Source organism: Myxocyprinus asiaticus, chromosome 13 (assembly GCF_019703515.2).
Source record: "Myxocyprinus asiaticus isolate MX2 ecotype Aquarium Trade chromosome 13, UBuf_Myxa_2, whole genome shotgun sequence".
NCBI lineage: Eukaryota > Metazoa > Chordata > Actinopteri > Cypriniformes > Catostomidae > Myxocyprinus > Myxocyprinus asiaticus.
Genome location: NC_059356.1, coordinates 44,756,640 through 44,768,710, shown reverse-complemented (window position 1 = coordinate 44,768,710; position 12,071 = coordinate 44,756,640). Strand labels below are relative to the sequence as shown.

The window sequence follows — 12,071 nt, the reverse complement described above, 5'->3', positions numbered from 1 at the left end:
GTCTTAAGGCTACACTTTTGAAAATATTAATATTTTAACGTTAAAAGATTGGCCCCCATTCACTTCCATTGTAAGTGCCTAACCGTAACCTCGATTTTTGCCTTTTTGCGCAGGTTGAGACAGTCAGCCCGCGCATCTGATCACGTGGCTTGTTGAGCGCGTTGCCACGGAGACATAGCGCGTGCGCAGGCTTCACGCTATCCACCGCGGCATCCGCGCTCAATTCACCATGCACCCCACCGAGAACAAACCACATTATAGTGACCACGAGGAGGTTACCCCATGTGACTCTACCATCCCTAGCAACCGGGCCAATTTGGTTGCTTAGGAGACCTGGCTGGAGTCACTCAGCACGCCCTGGGATTTGAACTAGCGAACTCCAGGGGTGGTAGCCAGCGTATTTTACCACTGAGCTACCCAGGCCCCCGATTTTTGCTTTTTTTAAAGAAAAGGAGGGACGAGTTGAGATCATTTTAGTGGTAAATCAACATTATACAACAAATGCTGTCGATTGAGCTTAACTTGTATTGAACCAGGAATATTCCTTTAAATTACACTACAGTATTTATTGTGCTGGGTACTGATACAGATTTCTCCATTCGATTATGATTCACAAGCTCTCAATTCATATGGGTATTTTTCAATGATGTCTTTTTTGCTTACATAAGAAATTCTCTCCCAGCTAATGCTGTTAATTATACAAGGGACGTCCTAACTAGGCACATTACAAAAAATTATTTTCTAAATTATATTTGTTTTCATCATTTGTCACATTTTAGCTTTTAAAAAATGAAAAATCCATGTATTCAAACAATAAATATGATTTTATATTGCATATATCTCATTTTGTTACATGTTTATTGTTTAATGCATAATTTGCACTATTTATAAGTATTTACTTTGATTTGTCGAACATGTGCTAAAATTCGGTACTGTCTCTTTAAGAGAACTGGCATTTCTGTAAAGAGTGTCTGTAAATGAGCAAATATTAACTAGAGGACTCGAATGGCTTTTCCTCATCCGTACTCTTCGTGATTAAACTTTATTTTTGTTGTTTTTCATCATCAATTAACTAAAGAACAAAAGGATGTTAAAATAGACTTTATTCAATGACAAATGGATTGTGTGGATCTTGTCTTTGGACATACATTAGACATGGAACGAGTCAAACCAGACTTTTACTCTGAACTTTTTCTAGCCAATACTACTCGATCACTGGTGAGTGAACTGTACGAGCAAGTGGCTAATCACCGATATTTTAAGACGCATAGTGCAAAAATTTGTCACATTTGTGAGTGATTTACTCTCATTGTATAGAGTTGCACTTATTGTAAAAGATGAATCTTGGGATTTAAGGATCAATATGGAGATTGTTCAAATGAAGATCACGATGTTTCAGAAAACTAATATTTTTACCCAGTCCTAAGTATATAAGCATTGTTCTTCCTGCATGTATAATGTGGATCAAGACAATCATTCAGATGGATACCAACAGCGGAAAATTAGGACTAAAGCTCCATATTTGACAATTGCGCAATATATTCTCCAAAGTGACTACAGTTTAAGGCCAATTACAGAATTGTGAAAATTTAACGTTCTGCAATATGTAAGAAATGCACATTTTCTATCTACAGTATAAAAGCCACAATTACAACTTGTACTATAACACTGATGCAAGATGATCTTTGATACCTCATCGGTGGTGCTGTCCATGTTGGTTGGTGTTGAAGGTATGGGCTCTGGCTCCATTTGGGTCACTGGAGCCTGTACAGCCTCTTGTGTGTTCATCAACTCATCTGGCTTCACTAGTTCAGCGACCTTCGGCTGCTCTCCTGTGGGCAGACCCATATCCTGCAAGACCTGGAGAAGAATATCAATTAGATTCTGCTAGGAATGCATTAAGTCAACAAGGTATGTGAATGCTTATTTCAGCGTTTTAATTTTTAATAAATGTTGCCTCAATCTTTTCTCTATTCCTTCCAAATAAATCAAGACTCTTACTTTAACAGCTACATGTAGTTTTGCAGTGCGCTTGGAGGGGCCAGAGGCTTCAAAGCTCTTCCCGTCCACCTCTACAGCCATGGTGAACACTGGCACATGGACCGGACCAGTCTGAGAGATGAGTTTATATTGTAGGCCTGGTTTCAGCTGGTTCAGACGCATCAGGGCGTTCATCGCTTGTGGCAGTTCTGCTTTCTCCTCTGGAGCTATAGGGTAGAAGACAGTAGTTCATTACATTTAGACTTCAAAACTGCATTTAACAGCATTTCAAACACAACCACTTTCAAAACAATGTACTATAATTCCACTGTAACTACGCTAAATATTTAAATGTATTTTATGTTATTCATTCATGTCATTTAAATTTATAGATTTTGTAAAACAGTTCTTAAAATGCCAATTCAGTAACTGTTAAATCTGTGCTTCTGCTACGTTGTGTGCAACTATTATAAGCCGATTATGAACGATAAATCATATTTACATTTCTTTTGCAATTTCTTCTTTTTCTTGTTTGGATTCTTCTCTTCCATTGTCTCCTCCTCTTCCATGGGACGTTTCATTGGAGGAACATAGGTTGTGCTGGGTGGAATCTGAGCTGAAGCAATAAAATACAACACAATTTAAGTTTTACCCTCAGAAATGCAAGACATTAGAACACCATCTATCTCTACAAATCTTTTACCTGTGTATTCAATAAGGGTTTCATTGTGTGGTTTCCTGGGCATTTTCGAGGGCAGTGGGTCCATACCAAGTACTTTGTGCAGCTGCCCAAAAGCTGAAAGCCTTAAGGCATGCTGTCAATCAAATACAAAGACAAGGTTACCCATTATGCTCAAATGAGATCTGTTAACAAATCAACACAAAAGCCTCATCAAACATAAGCAAATCAGACAGATACCTGAGCACTCTGAGTGATGTCCTCTCGTTGCTGGCGATTCATGTGACCAACAGCATCTGTTGGTTCCTTTTCACAAGGGTCACTGATGCCGGAAGCATCTAATAGTACATAAGTCCACATTCAAACATGTCAAACTGTTTTTCTATTTTTATTTTCTATATCAGTGGTTCTCAAATCTGTTCTGAAAGATCAATGCTGAATGTAAATAATAAAATGCAACTGACCATTTAATATATTTTTGGTGCAAATTCATCAGTCGTTTGGAAATATGGCTAATACTAAAACAATACGAGCCCCAGTGTTAACCCCATGTGTTTGGCAGGTAAATAACATTTTAAGCATTTAAAAAATTGTCAATTTTATTATTTGGCCTTTGTCATGGTAATTTTGCATCAAATTGTTGTCCATTTTTGTTTACTTCTCTATAACAATAATAACTTAAGTACTGTGTTGGGTTGCCACTTGATGTCCAATGTAAAATCTGGGTCAGGATTAGATTGCTCTGTTCTGCGATACTTTATTTTGAGACAATCTATTTGTAACCTATTTATGAAGTCAAAATAGAAGAGCACTTACCTTCCATGAGGATACCATAGGAAAGACACTCCAGAACTCTGCGCAGAGCTTCCCCTGCTCCCATTGGCCGGTTGCCAGTGCCAATCGATTTCTCGCACAACAGTTCTAAGGGCTTCAAGAAACGAGAACAAGCTACAATTTACACATATGCCAGCATATAAAGAAGCTTAGTTTCTAATCTGCCCTCAAAATTATTCATATATCTAGAAAGAAATTTGTTAGGACTCACCCATCCTCGCAGAGGGGCCCAGGTGGGAACACGAGCACACAGGTCCCTCAGGATACGGATGACAATCACACAGGAGCGCAGTCCATTAGCCCTGGCCTAAAGACACAAGCAGGAAGGACACAATCCAACAGTTAACTTTATAGGACTCATTATGCTGCACTACACCAAAGCAATATATAAACAAAATGGGCGAGATTTGCCAGTACTGAATAATGTGTCTTTAAGCATTAGCAATGTGGGGAGGGTGAAAAATGGTTAAGACATATGACAGATCTTAATAAAAGAGCAGATTAAATACATCAAGCTCAAAAAATTAACACGACAGGGCTATACTGGGAGACAGTGATTTTTTAAAGCGCTACAATGTGTCAGAGTGGCGAGAAAGGTGCAATATTTCTCTTCGGCACTAAGAAAGCTGTGACAAAGCCAAAACTGTACGAGACACAGCTTGGGCACTACACAAAAACATTCTACAGAGACTGAGGGTGAAAACAGGTAACAATCAGAAAACATCAAGCCTTGCACAAACTGACTTGTTAAAGATGAGACTGGAAAACTTGAGGAATACTTTGGCCTTAAACCACACTTAAAGGAATGTTTGGGATACAAGTTAATCTCCTTCGACAACATTGTGGCAAAGTTTTATATTTTAAGGCAAAAATCTCTATCAGTAATGCACTTACAATGGAGTTACACAGGGCAATGCACTTGAAGGGTTTAAAAGCAGAGATGTGAAGCTTGTATTTTTGTTAATGTATCTACATGCATTATTCAGTAAAACTGTTTTTAATCATTTAATTTCATTTAATCTGTTCACATGCCTTAGTTCCTGTTCCGGTTGCTGTGTTTGTAGCTTGCTAGCCTACTCAGCACTGCTTATTCTTATACGCTCATTGTTTTATCCTTTGCCATTTTACAGCGTTTCAACTGCGTGTATTTTACTGCGTGCAACAGTTTCTCTTTTTTCCCGCTTGTCTACATCTCGCATTTTGACTGCGTGCATACATTTTCTCCTCTGTGTTTTACACAGATTATTGCATAGATGCTCAAACATCTGCTGATCAGGAACCACAATGAACCACATCGATCTCAAACCCTCGCCACTCAAGAACATCCATAACAACAATCAATCAATTGCGGTAAGTCATGGCATCCGCTCATGTTATTGCTTCCTGCATTACATGCCACATGTTTACTATAGCTTATTCCGTCAGCAGTGAGGGATTTACATGTGATAAATGTAAGGAATTAGTCAGGCTGACAGAGAAGGTTAATGAATTAGAGGCGCATCTACTAGTGGAGGTCAGTGAGAAAGAGAAGCCGGTAGATACTGTTTTCGGATGCGGGTAGTACAGCGAGCGTCACACACACACTTTGGATCTAGCTGTAGAGCCCCCACAGCAGGGCATTTGGGTGACATCTCGGCAGCATACTTGCTCAGCAAAGCGACACCACTTTCCCATTCCTGTTAGGGTTTCCAATCAATTCTCCCCACTGTGAATCATGTCGAAAGAGCCTTAATAATTGGTGATTCTATTATAAGGAAAGAGGAAATAGAGACTCTGGCCACTATTGTTAAATGCATTTTGGGGGCTCGGGCATCTGACATCAGATCAAATTTACAAGTGCTGGCTAATGCTAAACATAGATTTTCTAAAATTGTTATTCATCTCGGCACTAATGATGTCCGGCTTCCCCAGTCAGAGATCACTAAAGATAATGTTAAAGAGGTGTATCAACTTGCAAAAATGATGTCAGACACTGTAATATGCTCTGGCCCCTCCCTGCTCATCATGGTGATGATGTTTATAGTAGATTAGGGTCACTGGATGTCTGAGTGGTGTCCTGAGAACAGCATAGGATTTATAGACATTTATCGATATTCTCAACTCTCTTGGAATCAGACAAAATGTGACAGGACCAACTCATCGCCATAATCATAAGCTAGATTTAATTCCATCAAATGGAGTTGATGTTGATACTATAGAAATTCTGCCGCAGAGCGATGACATCTCGTATCATTACCTCGTCTCTTGTATGCTGCGATCAGATAATGTCACTCAATCTACACCACGCTATCGTTCAGGTAGAAATACTCTTTACTAATAATCTACCAAAATTGTCTCATACTCAGCAGAAGAGCTTGATGAAATAACAAATATAAATAGTCTTCTCTAGCAATCTTGATAGTGTCGATTAAAGAAAATTTAAGAAGCCCTGCACCACGGTACAATGATCACACTCATGCTCTCAAGACAGCAGCTCAGAAAATGGAGCGCAATTGGAAGAATACAAAATTAGAGGTGTTTTGCGGTGCATGGAAGGATAGTGTCTGTAGCTAGAGACAGGCACTAAAAGCTCAAACTCATAGAAAATAACCACAAAAATCGTAGGTGTTTATTCAGTACTGTGGCTAAAATGGTTAGGAATAAAGGAATCGCTATTTTTAATAATCATAATTAAATTTGTCTAAATCGTTTAGTCCTTGTAGAAGCAAATCATTCACACCAATGTTATAGCACCTCTAGTGGCAACGTTGAGAATGCAACGCATACTTGCATTGTGTTACGAACTGCGTTCTGACACATTCTGGAATGCAAAAACACAAACCCAAGATTGTGTAGCTAGAAGAGTCTGTTTTGGCCTTTCGTGTTGTGGCTACACTTTTGAAAGTATGTATTTTAGCAATTATTATCTGGCTGTGCAATTCCATTGTAAGTTGACATTTGTGGCAATCATCATTATGCCATAAACACCATCGACAGAGCTTAAATTGTTAAGGACAACACGAAGAGCTAGGGAAAAAATACTTTTTATAACTACAAGGCTTAAAACACATGAATGTAACAATTATCAAGTGTGTTGAAAAGTATGGCAGAAAGCAGAAATACTGCACCTGATATATTGCAAACTCAATATAAGAGTTCAAATTAAGACGATAAAAATGGCAGGTGTTAAAGCGTTCTGTAAAAGAGCCAGTTCTAAGTTCAAACATGAGACTGGCATGACATGGTGTGTCAAAATGTAATTTAAGGTAGTTTATAGATGTGATAATACACTGATTAAAAGAGTTAAATTAGTCAGGCAGAAGACACAATTGACAAAGATGTCCTTAACGCAATTCAAAACCATCCAGCAAGAATATGAATTCTACCAGAGGCAAATACACTCCCACAAATAAAACCTAAACAATCAAAAAGACACAAAAATATTCACACAAAAACTGGAAAAAATACAGCATTAAATAAAATGAACACAGAAAAAAAAAAACTCAACTACTAGAAGTCAAATAAAGACAAGATGCAAACCTGGAACCACTTGGCGTGGCGGAGAGACGCCAGAGCAGTCAGGCATTTCTGCCTGTCCAGAACATCCGGAGGATCGATGACTGATTGCGTTTCTATTGGCAGGTAGAATAAGAAGACAAGGTACAGTTTGACCAAGGGTTTTTTTCTGTCTCACGGCCAGGGGGGGGGAGGAGGCAGATAACCCCTACCAAAGGCAGCAGAGGGGAGAGGAGGAGGAGCTCCCCCACTGGAAACAAACCAACAAAACAAACCCTTCCTGTGCAAGTAAACAACTGCAAGGACACTGTATGAACTGATTAAAATCTTTGTGGGCAAGTCAAACGTCATCAGTTCCTGGCTCCGTAGCAAACCCTAGTGAGCTGCCTCGCTGCCTACATAGTCAGCTACCTTCCAAGGCAGCATTCTAACCAAACGGAAATTCATAAAGACTGAAGTTGGAATGTTATGTAGCTAACAACTTTCAATAAGCAAAAAAATACACAGTCAAATAGTAAATTTTCGATTAGATAACATAATAAAATAGTTATATACAAAACTGACAGCTTCCTTGACCACAAACTTTCACTGAGTAACGAGATTGCCCAATTCGAATAGGATACATGCAATACTGCCTTTGAAAATGAGGTATGTCATAATAATAATTCAATTTTGCTTCCTACCGTTAGGAACAGCATTTGCGTGGAGCATGCCTATGATCCCTAAAATGCTGTCTAGGTAGGCAGCTCACTAGAATTTGGAATGGAGCTCGCACAGACATCTTTTTTCCTGTTCTGGAGTGATGCTGGTGTGAAAATGGAAATGACTGCATGTTATAGAGGGTTCTGTGAATTTCTGCTTTACATGTATGCCTCAGTGTCTGAGTGCTTTCATGTGACTAGGGGAAGCCTTCCCCCTCGCCCCCTTGTTTTTCTGGGTGCACTGCCTTGCCCCTTCCGAGACAGAGAGCGTCCAGTTGGTCAAAGGTCCAGCGTCCCTAAAATTGACAAACTAGAAGGCTTGACAGAGAGAATCAGATTTTGAACCACAGGCAGCAGTAGTCAGATACACAAAAGGTATTAGCAAAACATGTCCACACTGCAGCAAAACTGATGGCTTGTGATGTGCCGAGGCAGGTGTCACTAACTGCGGGGTCACAGATAGGGCTAGGCTTTGCATTCGGCCTCAAGTTTACCCTCACCTAAAAACAAAATTCAACAGATTTCCTTTCAAACACCCCAGCCCTGAAGTGACATGTGAATGCGCTCTTTACCCAACTTCTGGGTTAAAGTCAACATGAAATGGCATTCGCAACAACTTTGACTTGCGACATGTTTCCAAGTGAAACAGAATATTCAATTTGAAAAAAAAAAAAAAAAAAAAGCAGGACTTGATCGTTTCTTCCCATTATTGCAGTACCGTTAATTACATTATCCAGGATTACTGTATTAGCAACTGTAAAGAATTTAGATTCGCTGCATTACTTTACCAATTATCAAATGCTTACAGTGCTATTTTAACTTTAATAGTTTATGCTGATTAGGTGATTTTAGACAAAAAGGAAAGTCCATTTTAGAGGTAAAGCAAGTTTTGCATTTTGACGAAAGATTATGGAGTAAATTTGCTTTGGATTAATATACACCAAAAAGACCAGGAAAATTAACAGCATAAATGGTGTCAAGTTCCATTTAATGTTGACTTTAAAAGCTCAAAACTTAAAAACAGAGCACAGTGATCCATTGAGTGACCATATTTTATCAATCTGTATTTCTACGATGTCTAAATTATTCTTTAAATTGTGTCTGAATGTCTAGCATTATCTATAACCCCCTGCCCTCCTTCCAGCCTCTTTAAAGGTACAGACAAAATGAGCTCAACAGTCTTTCTGCTTCTCATTTTTGCTGCAATGCAAACTGTTCCATTTCTTTTGCAGTATATAAACACATGCAAACAACAAGGTTTGTGATTTTTTTTCTTCTTAATTCTCAATAAGCCTTCATTAAACTCTTCTTTTAAATTCTTTAAAGGGGATTTTTTTTTTTTATTCCTTCTCATTTAAAAGTTTCACATCACTTCATTTACTGTATATTGGGCCATCAAAACTTAACATGACACTGTATGGAACTGTGAGACTTTAAAAGGCAGAAAATATAACAATACGTGTTACATGACTGTTCTGTACACAATATCCCCAAGCTCCATTGAAGGCCCAATAAACAATATCCCTGCCTCAATCCGTCCCATCTGCATTGCCTATCTTTAGGGGTGTGGGGGTTGGTTAGGGGAGCTGTAAGGTGTAGAAGGTCAAACATACCTCCAGCAGCCTGTTTCTCAACCTCCTCCCTCACAAGTGGTGAAGTCATGTGGAGGGTGAGGGTCAAGGGTTGTTCTTTGGAGTTTTTGATGATAATGCAGGCATCACGGACACATGGACTGACGTCATATTTTTCTTCTGTGATGAGCTATTGGGTAGATTGTGCTTAAATCAACGACTGAAGACTTTAAAACTATTTCTTTCAATTCTTTGTTTTTAAGCAAAGCATTCCATTTTTTGTAACACTTTACATTAAGGTTCCATTTGTTAACATTATTTAAAGGGATAGTTCACCCAAAAATGAACATTCTCTCAATTTACTCACCCTCATACCATCCCAGATGTGTATGACTTACTTTCTTCAGCAGAACACAAATGAAGATTTTTACAAGAATATTTCAGCTCTGTAGGTCCATACAATGCAAGTGAATGGTGATCAGACCTTTGTAGCGCCAAAAATCACATTAAGGAAACTTCAGAGGTATGATAGATGTGGGTGAGAAAGTCCTTTTTTAATCTCCACTTAACCTTCACTTTCAGATGTGAAAATGAAACTAAACAGGCACCACATGTGACTTTCAGACGTAAAAGTGAAGATTTAGAGTAAAAAAGGACTTAATCTGTTTCTCCACACTTATTATAATGCTTCAGAAGATTTAACCACTGGAGTCTTATGGATTCCTTCCTTTTATTTCCTTTGTGATTTTTGGAGCTACAAAAGGTCCAATCACCATTTACTTGCATTGTGAGGACCTACAGAGCGGAGATATTCTTCTAAAAATCTTCATTTGTGTTCTGCAAAAGAAAGTAAGCCATACAAATCTGGGATGGCATGAGGGTGAGTAAATGAGAGAATTTTAATTTTTGGGTGAACTATCCCTTTAACATGAACAATACTGATTAAGCATTTATTAACATTAGTTAATGTTAATTGCAACATTAACTGGTAATTTTTTTTAATCAAAAGTAGTATTTGTTAACATTAATGAATGCATTATGAACTAACATGAACAATAAACAATTGTATTTTTTTAAACTAACATTAACAAATATTAATAAATGCTGTAAAAAATATATTATTAATTGTTTCAGTCATGATCCCTAATGCATTTGGGTTAACAAATGGAACCTTACTGTAAAGTGTTACAAAGTTTTGTTTTTCTTTTTCTGAGTTTGTGTATCAAATTATGCTGTTGTACTACACACATATGCAATCAGTTGAAAACTTTAATTCATTTTGCGCCATCATTCAAAAATGATGATTATGCAAGTCCCGGAGTAGCTCTTTTAATTTAGAAAAGTGAACTAGCAAAAATATGTTGGTCAAATTTGCCATTTATTATTATTTGTTATATTGGTGCCTTTAAATGAAATCTCACTCGTGTTTTTAGGAAGAAACAAAAATCATCTGGAACATGTTTTTTTTTTACTAGATATTGACTGTTATACTACTTGCATTGAATGTAATTTGCTACTGGTCAAAATAATGCATCCACAAATCTCTGTTAGTATAAACAGTTAGTATAGTATATAATAGCATGGTATAATTATAGTATACTAGAAGTGTATTGTAGAACACATTTACAGAGAATACTACACAAGTCATTACAAATGCAATTTACTTTTAAAGAATCATGCACATTTACAATATTTGATGGTTTGTCGATAACAGTAAGATTCAAAAGCCATCGTACCTTAAGCTGCTCTCCAAGGTTCTCGGCCACTTTCTTCAGCAAGGTGACGGTCGGCTTGTCTTTGCACAACAGCACGAGCTCCAGGTCAAGGTCTCCCTTAAGCAGCAGACCTTTAGCTACCAGACCCACACGCATCACTCCACGCAGGGACCGAGTGGGCTGATCCACGGACTTGGGCTCACTGGAGAACAAAATATGAGAGGCAATTACATGAGATAGAGAGAGGGAAGTCATCAAGAACTAACCATTTAATATCATCAAATTACATATTACTCAGAAGAGACAAACTTTTCTTGAATACAAGGAATTGACAAACTGTATTTGCATCTATGATGTAAAACAGAGTATTATTCATAAGAAAACTACTGCGAGTAGCTATTTGAAGCAACTATATTCGGCTCACGTCTCTTTCTCTCCATCTTCATCGGCCTCCAAGGTGTCTGCCTTGGCATTTCCTTTCTCTTGCTCATCCAGCCAATCAGAGACGGCCTTGAGGGCTCGTTCGGTGTGGGAGACCATATTCTGCACTGCCTCCAGCTCCTCCTGAGTGGGATAGACAGCAGCGTGCTTGGCCATCACATGGCGGTCGTCGTTCACAAAGACTCGCACGAAGCGATGACGAAGTGGAGAAGGCTGCACAGAAATAAGAAAAATCAATTATAAAATGTACATAAACATACAGCATTAGGTTTTAATGGCCTGATTATCTCAAGGGTTACAATTAACTTCGGAAAACGATTGCAATACCGAAACAATCTTGCAGTCCAATTTAGGGTTGTTACGCTACCATAATCATATCTTACAATACTATACCAGCTAAAGTACCACAATACCACACGACAGTGTGTTAATTCTTAACATAGTTTGTCATAGCAAAGGTGGTTTTTAGAAACTAGCCATTCCACATGTTGCTCCGGAATTGGTAAAAATAACTGATGGATGAACAGGGAGACGGCTCAAATGGACTAACTTGTTACCTAATATATTCTTAGTTTGATGTAAAAAAAAAAAAAAAAAAAATCTTCGCCGCATCAAAACAGCCAGTTCAAACGGCACGGTTTTAAACTTTTATTCC

The 12,071-nt window shown here is 38.2% G+C and overlaps 1 protein-coding gene across 2 annotated transcripts in view; it reads right to left on the bottom strand.

Moving 5' to 3' along the window:
• The window catches only part of LOC127450221 (interleukin enhancer-binding factor 3 homolog), a 28,420-nt gene that overhangs the window by 9,853 nt on the left and 6,496 nt on the right, over positions 1-12,071 (bottom strand). For both annotated transcript variants that reach the window (XM_051714118.1, XM_051714119.1), the window contains exons 3-13: positions 11,400-11,629; positions 10,997-11,177; positions 9,303-9,450; positions 7,013-7,104; positions 3,705-3,800; positions 3,476-3,587; positions 2,900-2,997; positions 2,684-2,795; positions 2,483-2,596; positions 2,002-2,207; positions 1,693-1,860 (exon numbers count right to left, since the gene is read on the bottom strand). In XM_051714118.1, the coding sequence (XP_051570078.1) occupies positions 1,693-1,860; positions 2,002-2,207; positions 2,483-2,596; positions 2,684-2,795; positions 2,900-2,997; positions 3,476-3,587; positions 3,705-3,800; positions 7,013-7,104; positions 9,303-9,450; positions 10,997-11,177; positions 11,400-11,629 (1,557 nt within the window). The remainder of the gene's footprint in view (positions 1-1,692; positions 1,861-2,001; positions 2,208-2,482; positions 2,597-2,683; positions 2,796-2,899; positions 2,998-3,475; positions 3,588-3,704; positions 3,801-7,012; positions 7,105-9,302; positions 9,451-10,996; positions 11,178-11,399; positions 11,630-12,071) is intronic.